The 26266-nt window shown below is 36.8% G+C and overlaps 1 protein-coding gene across 4 annotated transcripts; it reads left to right on the top strand.

Moving 5' to 3' along the window:
• Window positions 1–222: 222 nt before the first annotated feature.
• BVES (blood vessel epicardial substance) lies at window positions 223–26266 on the top strand. 4 transcript variants are annotated; one of them, XR_005557640.1, is made up of 9 exons: window positions 223–359; window positions 2879–3112; window positions 3541–3665; window positions 10255–10442; window positions 12474–12582; window positions 17014–17181; window positions 19173–19314; window positions 20514–20648; window positions 23807–26266. XR_005557640.1 is itself a non-coding variant. In XM_039351081.1 (8 exons), exons 2-8 carry the CDS (start codon window positions 2890–2892, stop codon window positions 23917–23919), a joined length of 1068 nt encoding a protein of 355 aa, XP_039207015.1. In that variant the 5' UTR covers window positions 223–359; window positions 2879–2889; the 3' UTR covers window positions 23920–26266. The 4 variants fall into 4 exon arrangements, 3 of the variants coding, with proteins under 3 accessions (XP_039207015.1, XP_039207016.1, XP_039207014.1); XM_039351081.1 differs by lacking the exon at window positions 20514–20648; XM_039351082.1 differs by lacking the exon at window positions 23807–26266 and having other exon boundaries at window positions 20514–20942.

Below are 26266 nucleotides of genomic sequence, written 5' to 3'. Positions count from 1 at the left end.
ACACACCCGACGGGCAGTCAAGTCCCACCGTCCGGCAGCCGAACTTTTACGCGGGTGGGACGGGAAGAGCAAAGTGTACCCAAAAAAAGAGCGCCTGCGCGCTTCCCCACGCTATTCCTTTCTGAGGGCTGCAAGCGTGGGGAGGGAGCTAGCGCCGCCCGCAAGTTACTGGTGGCGGCTGCTCGATGCCTATTTTAGTCAAAACCTCCGCTCCGCCGATGGCGAGCGCTTCCTGCAGGCTCCTCTAGCAGGCGCAGCGGAGCCACAGGGCGCTCCCGTAAGGAGTCCGCCGGGTGCTGGCAGTCACCTTTGGGTATAGAAACTCTGGAGAAGGCGCCTGGCAGCGGCGACGCCGTCAGGTAAGGCTGGGACTAGGAGGAGCGAAGCAGGTGGGAGAAGATTCCGGGGCAGCCAGAACAAGCTGCGGGACTAATCAGTTGTGATATGCAGAATTGAAGCAGCTGGGAGGACGTGCAGGGCTGGGCGACATTTTCCGCAACCCGGTCTACTCACGAGCCGCCCTTAGGCGCGGGGGGGGGGGAAGGTTCCCGTGCAAATCTACTCAGTGTGAATGAGTTTGGGCCAGTTACAGCCTTTAACGCGGGCGCACTGCCTCCCAGAGCTGATACTTTGTCAGCCTCGCCCGCCGGGTGCCTTCAGTCCTGCCTATCTGCTGCCTTAGCCTACCCTTGGTACATGCCCTCTGAACCGTCTTGGTTAGATTCTCACGTCGGGACGTGAGAAAGAGCTGCAGGGACTCACGCTAATAACCCGCGGGATGACTGGAGTTGTAAAGTTCAGTTTGCAGGAGCTGAAAAACCGCTCCTTCGCTCAAAAGACCCCCAAAGCACGTTACAGAGGTTTCTTAGGTTCTCATCTGCTTTGAAACTAGAGATGCCCTACCTTCCTGTCATCCACAGGGCTGAAGTCTAATTGCAAAATGCAATGTAATAATACTGCCCTCTTCTCATTCTTCTGAGCCCTACCTTAAAGGGGGTGTGAGCATGGGCCAGGTATTCAATCATCCCTGTGCCACCATCTTTGAATGAGTCTTTATACCTGAAACAGAAGGCAAGGCTAATCAAAGCCTTGCCCAGGCCTGGCTCAGTATGTGCAGATAATTAGACCTCATTATTCAGCACAAGCCATACCACCCTCATTATTACTTTGAAGCTGAAGTAATTTTCTGAAAGGAAGAAAAAGTGCAGCCTTATACAATCTCCATCCATGTTGGGAGAGGCTGGAATATAGTGTATGTTTGTGTGTGTACAGTATGATGGAAACTTGCAATAAATTGGCAGTCCTGATATGGCCAGATATGGCCCTAAGTCTTCCAATTATATCCCCCCTCCAAGATTCCTGAAGTTACTGTCTAAGAAGAATGTGATGTCTTTCCCTGTTATCCTGTTTCCTTGCTCATGTGGACAATATGTTTGAAATACCAGATTTAATAGCAAGTAAATATGCTATGTTTAATAGTGTATAGATTTCAAGTAATTCCTTTGCCTAGAATCTAGAATGAATATTATAATATAAAATAATATATCTGAGAGAGCTGGTTTGGTACGATGGTTAGGGTACCAGGCTGAGACTGTGAGCCTGTAGTCCTGCTTTAGGCATGTAAGAGGTGACCCTGGGCCACAAGGAAATGTACTGAAAATGTTCTCAAGAAAATTGCATACTGACTTGAAAATGCACACGTACACACATATTGTATACACTAATTTGTTTTAACCGGCTATACATTAAAACACCCATTAAATGCCCACATACAAATGCACACGTAGATAATTTTAGGAAAATCTTGGACAATGTTGTATCATACCACAAAAAAAAGTAAAATGCAGATTACCTTTTTAGTATAGAATTCTTGAGTTCTTCATAGGGACATTTGCTTTAAACAACCAAGACCACATTGATATAAACCAGGCTATGATATCCAGTGGAGATTTTTCTAACTGCCTGTATATCTGTGAAGTTGGGGATCAATATTTCATGATGCATGGAAGTTCACTGATTCCCTCTCTCTCTCTCTCTGTCTCTCTCTCTCTCTCTGTCTCTCTCTCTCTCTCTCTCTCTCTCTCTCTCTCTCTCTCTCTCTCTCGTTTCTATTTGAAAATAGCACCCTACACATGTAGAGAAAGGTTAACTATATCAAAAATTAACATAAAATGAAGTTCAGACGGCAGATATTTTGCATTCTGCTAGAGTATCCAGCGTATATTGAGTACAAGTCACAGATACATGTGTGTGGATGCATAAACTAAAGAACTATTGAGAGAATCACTATCAAATTTATTGCATATAGAAAAAATATCAAAGGCTAGATGGATATTGAATCCCTTTGCTGATATTCATAAGTGGATAGTTTTCTGAAAAATCAAATGTTTGGTCTGTAATATTATGTTTGAAAATTAAATATTTTTTTTGTTGCCCTTAAAACTTGGCTGTTAAAATATTGTGTACTCTTTTGCTTCTTATCTTCTATTCAGCATTGCATTAGGTACTATATTTAGTAGTGCTGCCTAATGTCATAGCTACATGGCAGTTGGATAGGTGTGGGAGAGATAAGCAGAACTCTAACTTTATTTTAAGTATTCTCTGCTAACAAGTTATTTGAGTGCCAAAGCTATACCCATTACTTTGTTGAACACACTTTATGTACACAGAATGACATAGATAAGGGCATACAGTTCATGGTGATTGAGTTAATTTTGATAAATACAAGGACTGGTTTTCTTTTTAAAAATTATTAAGTGAACATTCAATATGTTCCATGTATAACTTTTCAAGCTCTCAGGATATTCAACCCTCTTGCAAAAAGACATCTATTCAGTCACACTGCAAGTGCAACCTACCATATGTTTCTTTTTAACAGGCTACTTCAAGATGAATGCCGTAGAAGCCAGTTCAATTACCATAACCCCACTGAACTTCAGCCTGGACTTCAAAAATGCCACTTCTGTGCCTTTAAATGAAACTGTATGTGAAAATTGGAGAGAGATCCATCACCTGGTTTTTCATATGGCCAATATTTGTTTTGCAGTTGGGTTGGCTATTCCAACCACTTTTAATCTCCATATGATTGTCCTAAGAGCTATGCTGACAATGGGTAAGCAAGGTTTTATTAGACTCAAACATTGCACCCTTGAGAATCTATTGTAATGATAACCCACTATAATATAGTTGTAAAACTTATTTCTCTATTCCTGCTGCTTGATTTTGTTTGATTTGGGGGGGGGGGTTGCTTTGGAATATGTATGGAAAATTAATCCATAAGTACTTTTAAAAAATAAATGAACAATTTCATTTTCTGACTGTGCTTCATGACAAATATGGGTGGTATTCTTCTGTAATGCTATAACTTCTATTCTTTTCCTGGCATAGTCTTCATTGTTCTTACTACCATTAGTCTTTTCTTGGTAGATTGTTCTACGGAAGATAAATACGTTTGATCACAACATTGTGCTGTACTTAGTTTTCTGGATTAGGGATGGCAGAGTTATATGCCTAATAGTTTTGCACTTTTACTTTTGACAGGATGTGTACTTTTTATCATCTGGGCAGCCCTTTTTCGTTGTGCTGTGGATATGGTAATCTGGAATGCGGCATTCCTTGTTGTCAATCTTCTGCATTTTATGTACTTGCTGTACAAGAGGAGGCCGGTACGTTCATCACCACTAAGTCAATGATAGATACATAAGGAAATTATTTAAAAGAATTGGTCTTGCTTCTAAATGGGCTCGTTTGGCTAATTATTGATGTATATACTTACTATACCACAAGGTATTTTTGTTTTCTATTTTTTGTCACTGCCAAAAAAAGTATAAGAGGTTATTAATCTTTATTAAGATTAATAAAGTTTTCATTTACATAGCCTGTAGTCCTAGTGTAAGATGAATATAAAATGTGCAAATATTGAATGCCAAGAGTTTTGCATTTGTAATTTAATTATATCATGTTTTGTTTGCTTTTAATCTTCTTGAGGGCTCCTAAGCCACTTACAGTTCTTTGGGAATGGAGCAGCATATAAATCCTAATAAGTAAGTAAGAATAAACAATCAGGATTTCAGCGCAGTACTATATTATGATATTATATGTTATTTGTTCTAAGTCCATAACTTGGTGGTTATATTTTGAACTTATTCTTTTGGTAATTATGTAATTATGGTATTGTTGGTCTTAACTGCATCAATAAACATTCTTAGTAAATACTATTACTAATAGTAATAATACTATTATCATATATCCAATAATACTATTTTTAATAAGAGCATTATGATACATTGGTTCTATTTTCAGCACTATTCATAATTCTCAGTAGGGTACAATTTGTTTTTCTTCTTTCTCTTCTTCCTCTTCTTTTTCCTCGTCGTCTCTCCACTGCAATGAAGGTTTCCTTTTCATTTATTTTCATTTATTTATAGCACTTGTATCTCTTCCTCCCACTGAGGTGGGAGGGGTGAAGCTCATGACCATTGAAAGTCATGCTATTAAAGTTTAATAAAAATAAGAAATAAATTATTTTCAGGAGAAATATCTTTACAAGTTTCTCTAATATATTTCACATTTGGACAACAAAAAGTCATCACTGTCTACCAGAATGACTTATATATCTTGATTTATATGTGGAAAATATTCTTTACATATCTTTATTTTATCTTTATATTAAAATCTTTCATCGTGTATAGTGCTGAAGTAGTACATTTTTAAAATATGCAATTGTCTTTTATTTGATAAACATGTATATAGATAAATTTTACATATGTATATAAAATAAGAATGATAAGATATAATTATAAAAATATTTAGATATATAATTTCACAAACTGGGTCATATCCAGTGAGTAAAAGGAGGCTCATTGAGTCATTGGAAGCTTCCCTTGGTGAAACAGAAAGAAACATGAAGTTTTACAAAATTGATATTTAGGTTCTTTGACCACTCTATATTAGATTGTTAAGTGAGGAGGAATTATATGCCAATATTATTTCTATCCCTGTTCTCTGACAAAAGTTTTTACTGCTTTAAAAATAATTCTGTCAACAGAAAGACACTGATCATTCACAATTTGTCAGGGCTGTTTTCCACTATGCAATACAATTACGATACCCTTTTTCTTGAAATAGCCAGGTAAACCCTAAAGGTAAAAATGAGTGGGATTGCCTGTCTCCTGACTAGACATTTGACATTTGAACCTTATTGCAAACTTCTCTAGCTCTCAGCCTTTTTTTTACCTATAAGAACCCATATGTGCAGTAGGCGTTTGTATGACTTAATGGTTCATCTGCATTCCAGTATCCTTTGCAGTAAGGTTTTTTTTGTTTGTTATCAGTACCAAATATCCAACTAGAAATTTTACAATGTTATCTTTTCATTCAGTACAGCTTGATTGAAATAAAATTAAATGGGCTATCATACAACATCCTCTAAGTTTTTCTCTTCCTCATAGATGAATCTGCTATCAAAAGAGCAATAAAGTGGGTTGAAAGGGAAGTTGTCCATTTGCCTAGTCATATATTGCGAGCTGCATCATTATAATCTTAGAAATGGAGAGGGGGAAGAGGTTTTACTGGCTGGTCAATGGTTTAAAGAAGTAATCCTGTCCTTGTCACTTCCAGAGCTTTGCTTATCAGGTACTGCAGAGGAAATGCTGCTATCGGAAAAGGTGCAGATGCTTTTGCAGTTGATTGAGGCATAGGCCTGGTTTATCACAGGCAGAGATGCATGATATTTGCTCCATTCATCACTGAAAAGATTTCCTCTGTGGTCAGCAGAGCTGTCCTTTTACATCACTTCTGTATAAGCGCAGCTGCTCTGAGGCACCATTCCTAGAAGAGCCAGTTCACAATAGAAACCACAGTTATCTGGCACAGGGTTTATTTCAATCTCCCAGACAAATCCTATTGTCGGGGGAGGGATGGGCTGCCTGAAAGATCTTATATTGATAAAAAAACAGCTTCACATTACTCTTTAATCCCAAGGACAAAGCTCTATTTTCCCCTACAGAGCACACATCTCCATTTTACCCAGTTTCCTTTCTTAAATTCAGATTATTTCTTGTTGATATAGAAGTAAATTAATTAAGAATAGGCCCAAGACTGCCTGCTCCACTTGAAGCTCTGTGTGCCTCCATTTGAGCTTCCATCATTATTTATCTGGCTCAATGCGATATTATCTTTGCTTTCTTTTCTGCCCATTTTCTGCTTCTGGTAAAAATTAATTGATCTCTCCTCTGCTCACCTACAGTATGTTTTCAGATAAGACAAGGCATAGTGTTCTGGGTATTGACTCTATTGAATTAGAAGACTAAGTGTTGTCAGTTTGGCCTTCCTCTCACACACTTCACTGTTTTAATGTACTATGTGAAATTGGACATCCTTTCCATTCCATCACAACAACATTTTGTGATACAGGCTGTTGTGCAGCTGAGGCAAACAGGGCCTCCAAGTAGGGCAGGCAATCTGAGAAGCTTCAGTGTGCCCACAGGGATCTCCTTTGTGCCCACCAATCTAGCTACCCCACCTGGCTTTTTAAGCACACTATTTTAATTATGTAGATTTAAGCTGGCATGGGCCAAGACAGAGCACCAGGGCCTGAAAAAGATTTCTACAAATTTATCAGCATTAAGGAAACTCAAGTAATTCAATGCAGAGATATATAAAATATTGCCTATTTCAGACAAAGCATCCCAGGTTCTTTGCTGAAGTGTATATATGAGGGAATAACACAATAAAAATATAAGCCCCAATCTATACATCCCACTTGGAATTTTTTTTCTTAGATTTCTATCCCACTTTCCTTTAGGAGCTTAGGATGACATACATGACACTCACATCTCCAGCTTCTCCACACAACTTTTCCTCACAGCAAGAACACTGTGAGGTAGGTTAGACTGAGTGAGAATAACTGTCCCCAAATTATACACTACAGCTTCAGTAGTTGAGAATGAATTTGCCGTGGATATCCCCATTTCTAATGCATCATTGCAATAATTTTTCTGTGCTGGTACATTGTATAGTGACCTTCCCAAAGATTGTGCAGTTGGCAAAGATGTTCACCCCACCCGCCCCAAGTAGCTGCATTTGTACAAACTCTGTAGCTTCTTTTATCTTAATCATGCCTTGGTTTTGGCTTTCAGTAGTTTAAGCACAGCCATTGAGTTACTTTACACTTTAATGCATTGGGTGAAATAATGAACTGGACTCATCTAGTAACCAGATTAAGCATATTATCTGAATCCAGTCTGCAAGGGCCAAGTTTTCATTGGTTTGCAAAAGAAATCTGAGTAAAGGGAAATGTATGGCAGAGAAGTATACAAATCATGCCTGGATCAAGAAAGCAGATAATTAGAAATTGGGATCATGCAAAGTTTGGGGGTGGATGATTCATGAAACGCTACTTCAGAAAGTGAATAATGAATATAATGAATGTAAGATGCAGATATCATCAATATATTGAAAATTAAAAACAAACAAATAGAAACGATTGCTATGTAGCAGTCAAGAAGGATGGAGCTATCAGTGGCTGGTAATAGTGGTGATATGTTGCATTGTGTTTCAAGAGTAATGTGTGTTTTAGCAGGATTACTAGAGAACATGAGTGGGAAGATACTGATATACTCAGGTCCTACTCAGACTTCTCAGAAGCATTTGGTGGATCATTGTAAAAGTCAAGTATTGGGCTAGACAAAGTTTGGTCTTTAATTGGTTTCAGGGATTTTAATTACTTTAAATAAAGGACAAAAAGAATGGAGTAATAATATACAATACTACATAGAACTAACTTATGTTCATGCACACTATTGTCTTACAACAATCTGAGAGGCAAGAGATTTATTATTCCCAGATGGGAAGGTGATGATGCTAATAAGGTAATGCAGAATGTATAAGGCCAGATTTCACAGCAAAGGCAAGATTTGAACTGAATATTTCCTGATTTATAGCTCAGACTTTTTTGATACTGTCCTTTGTCATCCATACTTCTGGGATGCTTGATAATCTATATGATTAGAAAAGAAATTTATGTGAATTTGTATCTGCTTAACTGTATCAATATTTTCTGCTCACAGCTGTGGCTGCAGTATCAGATTGGAACACTTATTTTTGAAAATATAATTGTTTTGAGTAATTTTTGACCTATAACTTCACACAATTAACCAAAACAGAACTGCAATTTTCAGCAACAACATTGGTTGACAAAAGGGAACTAGCATTTCTCCCCTTTGCCATTAAAGTCCATGCAGCTTAGAGTCTACACACATATGGAAAAAGAAATTATTTTTAAGCAAGATTGGATTTTCTAATGTAGTCTCTTGTCTTTTTTAAATTTCCTTATTTTTCTATAGGTTTTGTTTTTCTATCATGAAAATAGTCTTAACTTTATGTGCTAAAGGGCAGGTTAAAGAAGGATAATATTGGTTGGATGAGCCATGACATAATCCTCCATTGTGAAAAAAGGATTGTCATCACAAAGCTGTTTGTAAATATAATAATTTGTGAAAACTAGATGGCTGTCAGTTGGTAATTATAGACAACTGAACAGATCAGAATGAATTTTGAATGAATCCTGAACTTAACGTGGTGTGTAACTGCCATATTCTGTATTTGTTTGTTTGTTTGTTTGTTTAAATTATTGACTGCCCATCTTTCCACAGGGCAACGCTAGGTGGCTATATAGAATGGGCAGCCTCTATAGAACTGGGTTACATGTTACCATGAAAATAGGAAAGATTTATGGCAATTGTATTGTTCTTTGGGAGCCACTGACATGTAGCAATGATGGTATAACAATTTTGTGAGAGGAAAATTAAGGAGGACAACTTTTTGACTCTTAGCTACTCTTGATAGTTTTGGCCATGATATTTCCCCTAGACTGCTCCTGTGAGTTGAAAATTGAAGGCATTGCATTACAATAGTTCCAATCAATCTGAAACACGGTTATGTACCTTGGAAGTTGGTTGTGACTTCTAAAAATGCACTTTTTTGTCCCAATGCTCTTTAAAGCTATATGAAGTCCCTAGGGATGAACATAAGGGAGTATTGGGATAATATTTTTTTTGCCCATAATATTTTACTCAGGAAAGCTTATTCATATTCTGAATCAACACTTGGATGCTGTTATGGGTTAGATGAAAGTCAATAATTCAATGTTGAATCCTGAAATGACAGAAATCTAACTGTGATTCCTATGTACAGGAATTTGAGGATCTTTATTTCAATAGAAGAGAATATATGTATTCAGAGTTCAACTGTGGGATCTTTGGTGTCTCTGATTTTAGTTGTTTACTTGCAGATACTTCATTACCAAACTAGGTAACATTATCAATACTAGATAGGTAATGAAACATCTGCAAGCAACCAACCAAGTTCCAACAGCACCAAGGACTCCAGAATGAATTTTGTGTTCAGAATGGAATCGCGATGCTCCAGAAAGAACAGGAACGTACTTTAGGGAAGCCTCTAGTTATTATAGATTTCAGAGGTCCAAGTAATCTTGTGCACAGGAGAATTCATTAACAAAATTAGTTGGAATGCTAATTACATAGTCTCTTTGATATAATAACAGATGTTCTGTTATTGAACACACACTGATGACTTCATTAGATTAGATAACATTCTATGTGGAGCGTCTTTGTGCTTGCCTAGAAAATGCAGAATGTAAAGTAGAATCCTTCCAACATTCTGAGTGGGATATCTCATCATACACACAATGAATGTCAATTTATCAAGCCAAGTTCATGCTTCCGACACTAAACAGATCAGCACCAGGATATTTAATATCCTGTTACAAATCTGAACAATCACTATGCTCACCAGAAAGTGTGTATATTGTGACTGACATGTCATCTTGCAGTTACAGAAACAACTAGTAGCAGCTGTGCTCTAGAAAGCTCCTTTTCTTCCTTTCCCCCCATCCCCAATCTGTGACACCTGTCAATATGCCCTTTAGTTGCCTGTTGAAGACTTAATTCTTCCCCTGGGATTTCTTTGAATGAAAACATCATGATTAGCTAGTTTTATTTATTTTTATATTCTATTTTACCATGCAGTTCTGATTTTTACTCATAAACAGTTTTAACTTTGATAGCATAAAAAGCAGTATTAAATAAACAAATCAACTGTAAACTTTTACTGATTTTTTTTTTTTTGCCAGCAATGATATTTTTGGAGAGTCCTTTTAACTGAAATGATCATGTCTTAAAACCACTTCTGCATTTTTAATGTTGATAATATTTCTTCATTATTGTCTTCCAGATAAAAATAAATAAAGAGCTCAGTAGCCTATACAAGAGAATGTTTGAACCACTCCATGTTCCTCCAGAGCTATTCCAAAGATTGACAGGACAGTTCTGCAATATTCAGAGTCTAAAAACAGGACAAGCATATGCTGCAGAAGATAAAACATCAGTGGATGATCGATTAAGTATTCTACTAAAAGGAAAGTATGTACCTGAAATAATTGGATCTGGATCTCCCCTTTATATAGTTGAACTGTGTGAAAAATGCACACTCAATCTGAAAGAGATACCGTAGGTGAGGCTACTAGATCTGGTCTGCACAAATCCAGACAACCACTAGATGGCAGCAAATAATTTTCAATATTGCTTTGCTGCCAATGTATACTCATCTGGAATTTTGCAGCTCAGGTCTAATAGACCTAAAGATAAGATGATTAGATTAAAAAAATCTGTCTCCCATGGACAGGAGAGCTCTTTCTAGCCAATAGAAGAATTCTGCTATAAAAGTTGCCTCATTAAATCTCTTTTCATTTAGGTTCATCCAAAATCTAATCCAAAAATTTGAGGAATTCTCTGAATAATGAACCTGGCACTAGACGCTAAAGGAGATAAATAGAATTAGTGATGATTCTTTCCTTTCCCATTTATTCTGGCATATATTTATAGAAAAATAGTCTGCTTAGGGCATGCCTAAGGATAGTTTATTTTGTCAGAGCATGCACAGTCTTATTGCTCTGAGATAACCCAGGAATAAACACAGTAAACAGTGGTCTCTATTATATGGCGGTTTATCTTACACAATCTACAATATCATACACCAGAAAAAAATATATATACACATGTTAATACAGCAGGCTCCATCACACCACAGTTACAGCAGGAAATGGAAGAGAAGAGAATACAGCAGCAGAGCCTTCCTTTTATACAAAGGCTCTTAAAGAGACACAGACCCAGCTGGCTGTTAAAGGGACATAGACCCTGCTGAGTCATTCCCATCATTACATCATACATTACATCAGCTGGTTAGCTTGTAAATCATTACCTTGTCATTATCTTTTTAGGGAAACAAAGCAAAGTTAGATCCAGTCCTGTACCTTTTTTTACTTTATCAAGTTTGGCCTTGGAATTTTCTGGTGATCTACAGTACTAACAGATCTTAATGTTTTGGAAGATCAGCCCTTACAAGTTGCTACCTTCCGTAGCTTCTGTTTAAGGTTTTGTTTTTATCTTTTAGTTATCATACATTTGTAACTTATTTCAAACAGTGTGGTTCTAGGAAGAGTTGATTGTTAATAAATGCTCAGCTAAATGTCCACGCTTTTGGGAATTGTGTGTTTAAGAAATGTATTTCTTTAAACCTCAAAAATGTTTGTGACAATGCTCAAGTCACTTGGTTCATGATTCATTTCCTCTTATTACAGTGAGCCAGAGGGTTATCTTATGCTTTCCTAAATTCTTGGTAGCTTATTTATTTACTTACTTCATGTAGAGAAATTGCCTTAATTATTAGGTAACAGAACAGTTTCAATTAATCCCATCACTGTTGGTAACATCAAGACTGAGAAACTAATGTTGGGAACATCACTACTTCTCCCAACCCCAACACCACGGTCTTTTCCTCCAGCAGGAGTAAGGAATAAACCCTGCCTCAAATTAAAAACTGAATAGAAGCTTGGCAAGGACCTTAAAGTCCAAACTGAAGTTAACAAAGCAGAACAATACAGATTCCTTCTTCTTTCTTCTGCTCTTGATGTGCCAATTTATAATTCTTCCTCATTTGCTCTTTCTCCCAATGTAGCTATCCATAATGCTACATTACATCTGCACTGATGTTAATGCATCATTAATTGTAACAGGGAGTTGCAAATTATATTTTCACTGTGCTTAGCTTACTATTGGTTAGTAATGATTCATAATGAAATATAGTGAACATTGTACATATAAATGTACCATGCACCAAGAGGGAATTAATGCAAGTAAGAGGGAAGGACGTGGGAAGGAATATCTAAGTGTAGGATATGATTCAACAACAGATTGCGTTTGTATTGTGCCTCTTGGAGAATGGCTTCACTGCAGGGGTTCCAGAATTTTAACTAGTAAAAGTCAATTAAATTTTTTCTATGATGACAGAAGTTGTGTGAATTGATCTGTTTGCAAATAATTTTACTCTATTAGAAATTAAGCTGCTGTATTGCCTATATTATCAGTTGTTTTAATACTTATTTTCATCATCAGAATGAAGGTCTCCTACCGAGGGCATTTTCTGCATAATATTTACCCATGTGCCTTTATAGATTCTCCTGAATATCGATCAACTCAGATGAATCGGGGTGAGAAATTCCAGGTATGGAATCAACAGTTTCTTTAGGAATAAATATAATTATCATGGAGATTCCCCAGTGAAGAAAAATTGAGGAGCTATGAATTTGCAATCTTTCGTCTGATGCATTATATAGCTTTTAAAACTGTTGTTGTTGGAACATAAAATAATTCCCAAGGTTATGTTATTGGGGAGATTTAAAATGATATTTTTTTTCATTCACCAGATAAGTGGTTGAAGATTAACAATCACTTTGCTATACTTTATTGAGAAAAATCAAATTGTATTTGCATTTATCTAATAGTTATTGTACTATTGGAACTATAATTTGAAAATAATCACTTTCACCTGATCAACTAGAGTCTTGTTTGCTGTTGGGAGAAGATCCATTAAAGGTAGTTCTTGTCTTATGACCACAATTGAGCCCAAAATTTATGTTGCTAAGTGAGAAATTTGTTAAGTGAGTTTTGCCCCATTTTACGACTTTTCTTGCCACTTTTGTTAAGCGAATCACTGCAGTTGTTAAATTAGTAACACGATTGTTAAGTGAATCTGGCATTCCCCATTGACTTTGCATGTCAGAAGGTTGCAAAAAATGATCACATGACCCCACAATGCAACCGTTGTAAATATGAACCAATTATCAAACATCCGAATGTAAATCACATGATCATGGGGATGCTACAAAAGTCGTTAACTGTGAAAAATGGTCATAAGTCACATTTTTAGTGCCATTGTAATTCGAACGGTCACTAAAGGAACTGTTGTAAGTCAAGGACTATCTGTAATAATTCAAGCTATTCTGTAACAAACTTGAAAACAGGACAATGTGGAGAACAATTCAGAAAAAGCTGATAGATACTTTGTTCAAAGATCTTTTTCTTCAATGCAAGGGATTCTAAGAGAAAGAAGCCCTTTTTTTCACTACAGGTTAAAGAATCATTGTGAGAGGAATAAATTAGTTATAATACAGCCTCCCTGTGCTGCAGATAGACTAAGGGATAGAATGAGCTGTGGAAAAGAGTTCAGAAAATACCAGAATCTAAGATGGTGACAGATGGCAGTTTTAGTGTCCTTTCAAAAATCTGCCAGATCTTTTTGGCAATTGATAAAAGCAATCAAGGAAATATGGGTATGTGTATATTCAAAAGGAAGTGATGACTTCCAGGTCTCTTTATTTGCAATTAGCCAAATTTCTTAAGTCCTTTTTCAAAAGAAAAAAAAAGGTTGAAAATGATTGCTTGTCCATAGTACAGTGTTTCTCAACCTTGACAATTTTAAGGCATGTGGACTTCAATTCTCAGAATTCCACAGCCAGCAATGCTGGCTGTGGAATTCTGGGAGTTAAAGTCCACGTGCCTTAAAATTGTCAAGGTTGAGAAACATTGCCATAGTATGACTTAAAGCAGTGGTTCTCAACCTGTGGGTCGGGACCCCATTTGGGGTCGAACGACCATTTCACGGGGGTCGCCAAACAACGCAGTCCACCATTTTTTTCCCCTTTTCCTTAGGTGTGCTACTCCCTTTTATTCTATTGGCTTTTGAAAGCCAATAGAATAGACTCTCTTGAATAGAGTCTAATTCTATTGGCTTTCAAAAGCCAATAGGAATTGTCCAGGCTGTCTCTGCCCTGCTGGCCCGCCAAAAGTCCCATTCTGCAAATGGTGCTGCACCAGTTGAGTAGTCCTCGACTTACTACCGGTTGAGTAGTCCTTGACTTATGACCGGTTGGGAGTCGCGGCATTAAAAAGGTTGAGAACCACTGACTTAAAGAGACTTGGAAAAATAAGGCCTACTACTTCAGCAAGTATCCAGCAAGGAAATCAAGAGAAAACAGGCTACAGTGGTGAGAGATCCTAGATGCCAAAAGTGATGCTCCAGCAAGCATGTTTCAGATATTCGTTGGAACCAATTAGCCAAATCTTTCTTATGCAGTTGCCTAGAGCTGCTTATAATTTTTTCTTTTCTTGTTTTTTTCAAAATATGTGAGGGAGAAAAAGATGGACTCATTGCTGTGTCTTTCAATAGTAAAGGGCAATCTCTATCTGGAAGCTTGGCTCCTATGTCTGATCAGGAATGACTATGCAGTTGTTAGTTAACTTGATAGTAAAAGTGAAACTGAGCCTGGTACAGAATCTAAAATCAGTGACTTAGCGTAATATGTTCCACTCAAGAACTGGGCTTAATGCCATAGAAAGTTTGTTGTCATAATATAGTAATCGAAAGGCAAGTACTAGATACTTGTGCTCTTTCTGTCATATTATCTTCTTTGGGTTTTGCACACTGATTTATTCAGACTTGGAGAAAATACCATTTCTACCAGACACTGAAAGAAAATATCTCAGCCTTCCTATTCTGCAACTTAGTTTAAATTCAGTCAAAGCAAGAACAAGGTAAGAGTACTGAGTACTGAATTTATTTGCCAAGGGGGTTGAAATCCACACATCGGTTTGAGGTCAACCTGTACATTTTTGACAAGTTGACTAGAATTCTAATTATTTAACATTTATTCAGTCCACGTGTGCTTTTTTGATGAATGGAAAATGTTATTTTTTAATTCACATTTCTAAAACGTTTCTTAAAAAAATGTAAATATGCATTTAATGATACGTAGACAATATTTTCATAACAATAGTGTATGGAGGTCCCCATATGTTTAGATATTGCTTTAATTTTGTTCTTTTGTTTATGGATCATTGCATGAGAGTATTTGGCTCCCTTTTGTTCTTGTTAATACACTGGTGCCATCTGCTGGATTCGGATTTATGGAGATGCCCTGAAGTCAATCACTGATAGCCAGCTCGCATATATAAACAGTGCTTAGATTGAATTTTATTCCGAGGCTGTAATCCTTGAAGCATTTATCTGAACGTAGTCTGCTGATCACATGATATTGTTTCTTCTAGTTAGATAATTAGAGCTTATGTTGGATGAGACAGAGGAAGAGCAATATTCCTCTTAAAGAAAAAATCTGAGTTGCATATCATCAGAGTACAGTTAGTGCTCGGCTTACAACCACAATTGAGCCCAACATTTCTGTTATTAAGTGAGACGTTTGTTAAGTGAGTTTTGCCCCATTTTACAACCTTTCTTTCCATAGTTGGTAAGTGAATCACTGCAGTTGGAAAGCTAGTATATATATAAACCAGTTGCCAAGCATCTGAATTTTGATCACATGATCATGGGGATGCTACAAAGGTCTTATGTGAAAAATGGTCATAAGTCACCTTTTTTTAGTACCATTGTAATTTGAATGGTCACTAAACGAATTGTTGTAAGTCGAGGACTATCTTTATATGGCTATTTCAGAATTGGTCCATCAGAAATGGGCTGCATCAATCCAGACAAGGGCAGTAAAGAGATACAAACATCTTAACACTCTGCTGACAGATGGTAGTGATATGGATTTTGGCAGTATAAATATGGCTATATTTCAGAACTATGAAATGATACAGGACATTTTGTAATATCCCCAAAAGTAAGGAATGATGGAATTGTTTAACATCCTTGCCTTATATCAGTGGTGGCGAACCTATGGCAGGCGTGCCAAAGGTGGCACTCGGAGCCCTCTCTGTGGGCACACGTGCCGTTGCTCCAGCTTGCCTCCCCCCACGACCCCCTCACCAGCAGCCCCTCTGGAGGAGAGTCGCCCCCAAGCGTGGCCCATGTGGAGCAGCGCAGCCAAGGACATGGCAGCCAGGCAGTGTAGATAAGACTCTGCCCTCACACTCCATCACGCAGCTGATGCTGCGGAGTGCGGGCAGAGGGTGTAGCTGCCATGGCGCTGCTGGGCTGCCTGGGTGATCTGTGGCGAGCCCTGGAGGTGGTGAGTGGCCCTGCAGGCAGGCGGGGTGGGGGCAAGGCAGGGGGTGGAGTGGGGGTGGGGCCAGTTTTTGTGTACTCTGTCTCTAAAAGGTTCGCCATCACTGCCTTATATTATTTTTAGAATAATTAGAGGACAAATATGGTTATTATTCTGCTTCTGATTCAACTTTTCCATTTTCTTTGACTTTGACTACAATCAGGTAAATTTTACCTGCAAATATGATTTTCAGCACTGAAGTGTTGGACCAGCTGTGCAATATTACATTCTGTTATTAAAGCTTAGCTGTTTGAATTCTTGATACTGACTCTCATGTTTCTTTAAATTCGTCCTTTCCAATGTCTTTGTTCACAGGATTTTAAAAATCCAAATGAAGTGGAATAGAAAGCAAGGCTCTCAGTATAGTCAGAATACCATTTTCATCCTTGCTGACATGAGAAATTTCATAGAACAAAGAATTTTTAATATGCTGACTTTGTAAACCACTTAGAAAGTGCTCTAAAGCACCGTAAAATGGTATATATATCTACATACTATTGCTATTAACCATTGGTGAGATCTGAATTAAATATGCTGTAGTTATTGGGACAATTAAAATGCTGTATTAATTATTAACTACATTTTCATTATAGGTGTCAATTACTGCTGATGATAACTGCAAGTTCTTATGTTGGTCCAGAGAGAGACTTGTGTATTTTCTAGAATCAGAGCCATTTCTTTTTGAAATATTTAAATATCTTATTGGAAAGGATATTACAAACAAGTTATACTCATTAAATGATCCAACCCTAAGTGATAAGGTAAGTATTTCCCTTTTGACTTCCATGCATTATAGAACTGTTTTATAGATGAGCTAAGTTGTGCTCCCTTCTAAAACGCACAACATCCTTTCCCACACAGCTTCTTAAAACACAGTTGATTCAGGATGCCTATTTATAACTTTCTATTGAATGTGGTTTCTGTCAATTATCTTATATTAAATCTAAGAGAAGATAAATATGGCCACTGGATGATGGCAATTAAAAGTTTTCTGAGGGAACTAAATAACAACTACTAATAGTTGGAATGCTGAATTTTATGTAATTCTATTGTCATGCAGAACAGTGGCTCCCAACCTTTTGGGCACCAGGGATCGGTTCCATGGAGATAGGTTTTTCCACAGACCGGAGGGGGCGTGGTTTCGTGTGCTGCCTGCAGTACACGGATGGGGCTTCACTTGTTTGGGCAGACCAGTTTCTGGCATGCCACGGAACGGTGCAGGTCTGTGGCCCTGGAGTTGGGAACCCCTGATGCAGAACAACACTTAACAGTTATATTTTTGATACTGTTTAATTATCAAGCATCATTTGATTTTGGAGATTTTATCAAGAACTCATCAAAACTCTGGAAGATTTTAAACTGTTTTGACATTTCACCTTTGTTCTGTGTTCATTAATACCTATATGGCCCTTTCCATCACAGGATATTTAGAGACACGGAAAACATACTTCTGCATGACATTGGAACTCACTTGTATAAATTGAATGGAATAAGTTTTACCATTTTTCCCCTTGGATAGCAGATTAGATATCCTAATGCAGCAATTCTCTTTTGAAAATAAAGGCTTTCTTCACTATCAAAGAATTTGCAACTGGATTTTAAAGCAATGCTTCAAAGGAAAGTTATAAAGAAACCACTTCTGCATAGCTGTGAAGAAAGCTACATGGACAGATCCATGAAGTCACATGTTCTTTACTTTTATAGCTCCATTGGGACAGATTTTTATACTTGATTGGGCCGTACAAAGTAACACAATGCCACAGTTAATCAAACTCTATGGCTCTCCACATGCAATTTGTCTCTTTCTAAACACACACTGTTATCATAAGTGTCTACTTGCTGTTATTAATCTTACTCCTGATTTATATGTGAAAAGAAGAGCATGAAATAGAGAGCAGCAGATTACCTAAAGCATAAAACAGACTGGCTAAATCTAAAATGTGTATTTTAAAGTCTTCTCCCTCCTATATGATTGTTTTTAAATACTATCCATCAGAATGATCCTGCCCCTTGATTTATCCTTGAACACTGTTTAAGTAGCTGCTTCTTTTCTCTTTTTTCTTCTTCCCGATAGTGACATGGTCGAACACTTGCTTATATATGTAAACAATCTAGGGGTCTGAGACTGATAAAGTGGTTATTTCTGTGCTGCACATCAAGAGATATGTGGATGAGTCCTTATTCTGTCACATCCGGCTTATAGGTCTTCCCCACTCTAGATGCCCTTGCTCTGGCCTATGAATCTGTGGCAAAACTGGAATTCTTCTATTGAAAATCTTCTGTCCTACTGAGTCTGTTTCCAATAATGTAATATCTTAGCTCTGGGGAATTATATAGCATCAATATCTAGAATTCTTCTATTGAAAATCTTCTGTCCTACTGAGTCTGTTTCCAATAATGTAATATCTTAGCTCTGGGGAATTATATAGCATCAATATCTGTCTTTCTAGTTTTTGCTGAGCATGACCAATAGTGAGGGAAGCTGTCAGTATAGCGGGAGACGCCAGGTTTCTACCCTGTTATATGTAAATTGCCACATAGTTCTTATTTTTTTCTCATAATTTAGTTGTCCAAGTTATAATTAGACATTCTTTCATTCCATTCTACTTCTCGTGGGGTTGTTGTGATGGTAACTGAGAAAACGTGCTCTGTGCAACTTAGAAGAAGTGATGGCAGGATATAAACATAAGAGATAAATATTTATTAGCATTTAGGACTAATGGAGAATTGTGTATTTTTTTTTTCTGTGCAGACATCCCAAAAAATAGATCGCCAGCCCAGTCTGTGTTCCCAGCTGTCTGTGATGCAAATGAGGAATAGCATGGCAAGTTCAAGTGATGGTGAAGATGGATTACAACAGTTTCTCCGTGGAACTTCTACTGCATCCACCCTTCGTGAGTCATTAACTAGTCAGTCAACATTTCTAGGCATCACTAAACATTGTAGTCAGTGGCCAAAATCATGTTGCTTTTGGCGAGAAGAGTTGGGAAGGGGAAAAGGGAATCATAAAACAAGGTGCATCTGAATGCATCACTGTAACTGCTTATATTAGGGCCAGTATATGCATTCCTATCACTCAATGGTGACAATCAAAGAGTTCCTTTTCCATGTCTGACTAATTATCATAAACCAAACATTACAGACCGATTTTTCATTTGAATGTTTCTTCATATATATTTCTTAATGTGGGGTGGATGTATCCCCTTTCTGCTGTGAAAAGTTCAGAGAAACCATCCTGTTCATGGTAAGAGAGCATGAACATACTAACAGGTTATTTGGACATTTTTATTTAAAAAAAACTACAGCAGGTGTATTTTGCACTAGTATAGGTCTAAGAGTTTGGATATCTGCTAAACATTGTGACCTGCCTACAAAGCAAGAATTTGCTCTCTGCATTTATTTTTGAAAATATGAATTTTGGTATCTCATAGATTTTATGGAAATTAAACCTCATCTAATATTCTCATTGTAAATCAGTGGTGCATAATCTTAGGCCTTGGGATAGTGTGAGACTGAAACACCTTTAACTACCACTCTCTGGCAAAGCCTTGGAGGTAGCTCATAGAAATCTCCAAATTTGTTACCAAATTTTAATTTTTAATGTGAGAGAAGAGGGGAGACTAAAGATGTAATTGGGGAACTCTACTCAATTTTAATTAAATGTAAAAGCCAATGAATTAAAATGAGAATCTACATAGGTTTTTTTTTTGGAGTGCAGTGCCCAGAAAATCCCTGAAAAGCTAGGATGGTCTGTGACCAGAAAAAAGGTGGGCTTCTCCCTTATAGAAATTAGGCCCCCTTTTTCTTTCTAACCAATCGTGATGTCTTAAATTGCAAAAAAAAAAAAAAAGTTATTATGTACGATATGATCTTATGCATTTTTACAGAAGTTGATCTCTTTATTTTGTGCACTAAGGAACTAATTCCATACTAAGAATATATAGGACTAAAACTACTATTAATAAAAGCATGTGTGTATTTAATATTTATTGATATAAATCTGACTCTTGTGTTTTTAAAAATAAACCAACAAGGATTCCCTTATGGAATGAATCCTTATGGACTGAATTTAAAGTATGTTTTTGGTCAACAGCATGAGGAATTCATCAACATTTTCAAAAATGGTATGAAATGCACTGAATGTCACATACTTGAGTGAAATAATAGTTTGGGTTCTGCAGAATTAAAGACTGTATCAGCATACAAAAGCTGTATCCATCCTTCCAAGGTTAGTAAAAGAAGGGCCCAGATTGTTGGGGGCAATATACTGACTCTGTAAACAGCTTAGAGAGGGCTGTAAAGCACTGTGAAGCGGTATGTAAGTAAGTGTTGTTGCTAAGTACTATGTAAACCTGTATTCAATTGTAGAAATTCATAGAACAATTTATGCCGATTCCATACATGGTTTTAGAGCAGTGGTTCTCAACCTTTTTAATGCCGCGACCCCCAACCGGTCGTAAGTCGAGGACTACTCAACCGGTCGTAGTCGAGGACTACTCAACTGGTGCAGCACCATTTGCAGAATGGGACTTTTGGCGGGCTCAGCAGGGCAGAGACAGCCTGGACAATTCCTATTGGCTTTTGAAAGCCAATAGAATCAGACTCTATTCAAGAGAGTCTATTCTATCGGCTTTCAAAAGCCAATAGAATAAAAGGGAGTAGCACAGCTAAGGAAAAGGGGGGGGGGGGAATGGCGGACTGCATTGTTTGGCGACCCCCGTGAAATGGTCGTTCGACCCCAAATGGGTCCCGACCCACAGGTTGAGAACCACTGTTTTAGAGTCACCATATCATGCTTATTTGCAATGTTAATTTTAGATTTGAAGGAATGATGTACCGGTAACTACTTATATTAACTGTAACTACATTACATTCCTTGAAAAAAAAACCACTAGCTTTTCCCCATCTTGGGGACTGCAATTCCTAAAATTTACAGGCAGGAAAATATTGGAGAAGTATCCTAGAATATGTTGTCCATGCCTTACCAGACCTTCTAAAATAGATCGTGTTTATTTCTGCTGCTGGTGCTTAAATTGTACTTCCAAGGTCCACAAATGTAACCCATGTGTGGCATGTAGCCCATTAGCACCCCTTTGGTGGTATCTGGTGTGCCACAGAGTGATTGATTCTTAAGCTTTTGAAACATTTTTCCAGTTTTGGAATTTTGAAGTATTTCAAGGGGGAAAAAATGAAGCTTCAGGGACCCATCTATTGCACTACAAACATGCTGAAGTTTAGAAGTGAAAGAATGCTTCAGTTATGGACACACTCATTGTCTCCTGCAGCTTGCCACATCTTTATGGTGCTTCCTGAACTCAAAACATGTATATTTTTCTGAGATCATATAACTACTCTATGTTAGGCCAAAAAAATAAGCAGATTCTTTAAGGAAGGACTCATAGGTGTGATGTGCACGCCCACTCCAAAACACCCTTTGAGCATAACCCTGAATTGCAGCACATTACATTCCTTGGGGGGGGGGGAACCTAGCTTCTCAAAAAATTGAGCTGACTTTCTTTGCTTTTTTGATACTTGACTTAAACTATTCTGTAATCTTCCATCTTCTGTTAAAAAAAAATCACATATCTTGTACACATACAGAGGTATGCAGGCACATATTAATAGAAGGACTTGCAATGTTGAAGGTTGTCAGGGTAATGCGAACTCTTGTGGTGATAAGAAAAAAATGAAGCTTGAAAATCTTAAAATAGAAAACTTTTAAAAAATTACAAGAAAAATTGACCCAGCTGATTTTTTGAATGAAGTCTTTGCATAGCATGCAAAACTTGGGTCAGTCCTCCTAAAGCTGGGCAGCCCTGCTCTAGTTGATGCCAGAAAGAAACAGAATACTGTATTTTATTTTGAGTGTTATGGAGGCATAGACGCCTGCCTTTATATACATATCTGCCAAACCATTCTTGTTACTTAGTGTATCCATGCCACAAGGCATATGTAGATAGGAATATCTATTTATTGTACTGTATTCATTGTGCGCTTCATGACCTACTCATAGGAGGGGAAGGTGAAACATCTTTTCCAGACTTGGTGCTTCAGAAAAGTATTAGCAAAGGATTATATCTGGCTAGCAAAGCAGGAAGCATCTTAATGAGGCTGACTCCAGTTTTTGCAGGAAGAGAGGAAGTGCATCATGTACAGACCTTCTTCATGCACAGCTATGCAGTTATCGGCATGTGAAGTTATCCCCACAGGGGAACGGTTGAACATTTCCTTCCATCAAACAGATACACTTTATGTAATTACTGTGAAGATGTGTTCCTTCTCAACCCTGTATGGCTCCAGGGTCAAAAATGCCCTGACATTGCATGCTCTTTGCAAGCCCTGTGGAAAGCATTTATATGCAGAAAGTCTAACACTGCAATCCTATATGCATTTACCTGAGCTGAACTCAGTTGAATTTACTTTTGAATAAATAGGCATAGGATTATGATGAGATAGTATTTTATCAAATATCCATTCATTCGTTCATTCATTCATTCATTCATTCATTCATTTGATTTTATAACCTGCGTTTCTACTAATATTGAATGTTTCCAGTAACTAGCATTTTTTTAAAAAAAAGTTAATAACAATTAACTGATTCTGAGCATGTATTGTGCAAGTAGTTGAAATGTAAATAAAAGTTAACTACTACATTTCCTATCTGTTTCTCTTGAATCTTTACTTCTTAAAAAAAAATGATCAGAAAGTACAGTATACCATTCAGTATACTAACTCAGGACAAGTTCTTATGCTATTTCACTGAATCTTGATATGTATTTGTAATAGTTACCAAATGCTGATCTGTGCAGAAAATGTTGAAAACAGTATTTTTCTTTTAAATACCAAGGGGAATGGAAGCTGGAATACTTGTTGCAGATTTGCCTTGTTATGTTTCTTTTTTATTTTATAAAATAAAAAATAAATGTAAACACATAACGTTCCCAAGCTAGCCCTGTGTCACATAGCAGAATTCCATTGTTTAAATTAAATCTTTTACTTCATGTACTTTAAATATAATATACATTTTATATTATAATATAAAAATAATTCAGAACATTGGTTTTTTCAACCTTTCTCAACTTGATGTCATGTTGGGTTGGAATACTAAGAGCTATAATTCCATTACATTTGGATTGACACTAGATTGTGGAAGTGTGGTCTACTCTGGAACTCAAGAAGAGCTGTTCAGAATGAATTGTAGGTGAAATTTTATGTTTTAATTTTCTTTTTCTATTTCTGGCATTTGATAGACTGTCTGACCCAAATCATTCAATTACTGCAGGATATTTTTAAAGATATTAGGAATATTTGGAATATCTCATTACTGTTATACTGTTTTAAGTATTGTATTGTTTTTAAATGATTGCCTTTTGAAAATGTTGGCAGGCCAACCATCTCCTTATTTAAGAACATCAGCCAAAATGAAACCAATTGAAGAAAGTGTGGAAGACGATGTCTTTGAAGGTCCATCTGCCACACCATTTAAAGGTCATGAATGACTTCACAGGACATTCATGCATTTGTTCAGAAGAATTGCAACTGTAGATGAGATTTTTCAAAATGATGGCGTTATTATTTGTGTTTTAATTTTATCCGCCTTTGACTTTATAGTATGTATGAGCAAACTTTTACTGATCACTCAAACTGTACTAACCTCCACCCCAAAGATCTTGTTTGTTTCAGTACATCTATAAGACTTGTTTGGGCCCTCTTTATGCTTGAATGAATGGAATATGAGGAACTATATGAGGAATGGAGGAATTATATATACATAGGGCATTTGTGCACACATCTGTCCTAAAGTAAATGACAGCCTTTACAGCAGTGGTTCTCAACCTTTCTAATGCCGTGACCCCATAATATAGTTCCCCATGTTGTGGTGACCCCCAACCACTTATACATCACCGGGTGCCAGGGGCGTGGCTAAAGAAAAGGGAGGAAAAATGGCAGACAGCCTTGTTTGGCGACCCCCGTGAAATGGTCGTTCGACCCCAAATGGGGTCCCGACCCACAGATTGAGAACCACTGCTTTACAGCATCTGGAGTGCCACATGTGTATTAGCCTAGGCACATAAGAACATTAACATTCAATTATATTGTAATGAATTACATGGATTATATGGAAAGTAGTCCCACTAAAAGATATCTTTATTTTAGCTTTTTAGGCAATCAGTAGGACATGATTCATAAAAAAACTTAGTGCATAGTATCCGATTTGCACAATATAGAAAATGAAGGTTTACTACAGTATTGACATGTATCTCCTGAATATCAAAATTCTGGCAGCAATAACTTACTTGTTAAATTGGCAAGGGAGAAGATGGTTTCTGGCATCCTTTTCTCTCTTGAATTGGAAAATGATTACTACTGTCAAGGACAAAAGTTCTAATTAGATATTGTGTAGTGTGCCACTCACATTCTGGCATATGTATAAGTTAACAGTTCTCATCTTTCCTTACTTTCTTTCGGTGTAAATAGGGTTGATTCCAGGCAGAAGTTTAAGTTATTAGTAACTTTAAAACAGTCGACACCTTTCAGTGTCATTTATTTATTGAATTTATTGGGGGATTGTTTTTATTATATTTATTTAGTGAAAATTTGACACTAACATCACAGAATTATAAACTAAACCTATCTTATATATAAATAAGCAAGCATGCTTCCTAAAAACAGAAACCATCCACGCCTACTGTTATTTTAAAGTTTATATTAATGTAGGACTATTGGCACCAAGGATAAACTGAATTATGTAGCATAAAAATAATAGAAATATTGAGATGGTCTCTTAATTCATCTAAAACATATTGAAGTAAATGGGCCATCTAGAAACACGAAATACAAATAAATAAAATAAATAAAGAAGTACTGTCATAAATGATAAACACTTCTATTCCCATTTTCTTAAAATTTACAATTTCATGCTTAATTTTTTCACTGAAGTTGGTGACAGAGAACAGTGTTTAATTTTATTGTAATTATAGCTGATTCAGAAAATAACTAGAAACAGTCATCTTGTACTGACAAGCATCTTATGGAAAAAGCTCTAAGGTAAAAGAAAATACATTTGTCATGACAGATGGCTCTAACATCAGCAATTATTTATGTGATAGCTATCTTTGAAGATCTTTGTATACTGCACAGTTTTTGAAAACTGAAGTTTAGTATTAAAAATCCAATGGTCAGTTTGTGACATGGAACAAGTTTATTTTTCTACGTATTTAATTCTTTTGATAAGAGACTGCCATAATTTATCGCGGATAGAATTATTATTATTATGGAAAAACTTTACAGTTATACAATTCAGACTTAGAAAGTACTAGACTGGATAAACCAAAGCAATTTTTAAAAACTGAATTTACTATGTGCCATTATAAGTCACTGTTATGTTGCATCATTTCTAATCAGCTTGAACTGAATTGACTATTTCAAACCTGGACATAGGAGAAAAAATTAATTAACTTTCTGGTACAAGAAAACTGTTAAAAGAAAAGCATGTGGTTTCAAAAGAAAGCATTTCTCTATATAAGCTTCTATTTTAACAGCCAAGCAATAGTTTTCATGGCCTGTATGAGTGATTCTTATGGTACTGTGGCTATATTTTTAACCATTTAGTGAAATATACCTTTGTGACTGTAATGGATTTTTCCAATGAATTCAGTCCAAGTTACATTCTTGACAGGTTTGCCATTAACATTACCAAATTATATCTTAACGTTAACTCCACAGATAATTGATTAGTCATAAGGTACCAACATAGCTCTTTTGCCTCTTTCCTTTTCAAATTTTGCTGGCTACATTTATGGATTTCTCTGCAACAATAAATAAAGTAATAAAGTTTTTCAATAA

Source organism: Crotalus tigris, unplaced genomic scaffold, assembly GCF_016545835.1.
Source record: "Crotalus tigris isolate CLP2741 ecotype Arizona unplaced genomic scaffold, ASM1654583v1 scf7180000018371.15429387391:27106975, whole genome shotgun sequence".
Lineage (NCBI taxonomy): Eukaryota > Metazoa > Chordata > Lepidosauria > Squamata > Viperidae > Crotalus > Crotalus tigris.
The sequence above is the reverse complement of the archived record's forward strand: the minus strand, read 5'-3'. Positions and strand labels throughout refer to the sequence as shown.

What these genes read in the sequence shown, in the direction of transcription:
- BVES (XM_039351080.1), top strand. Translation starts at nt 2,890, where the DNA reads ATGAATGCCGTAGAAGCCAGTTCAATTACCATAACCCCACTGAACTTC. An exon ending in AGTATTCTACTAAAAGGAAA is followed by an intron (nt 10,443 to 12,473) that starts GTATGTACCTGA and finishes TTTCATCATCAG; the next exon opens with AATGAAGGTCTCCTACCGAG. An exon ending in ATCCAACCCTAAGTGATAAG is followed by an intron (nt 17,182 to 19,172) that starts GTAAGTATTTCC and finishes TTTTCTGTGCAG; the next exon opens with ACATCCCAAAAAATAGATCG.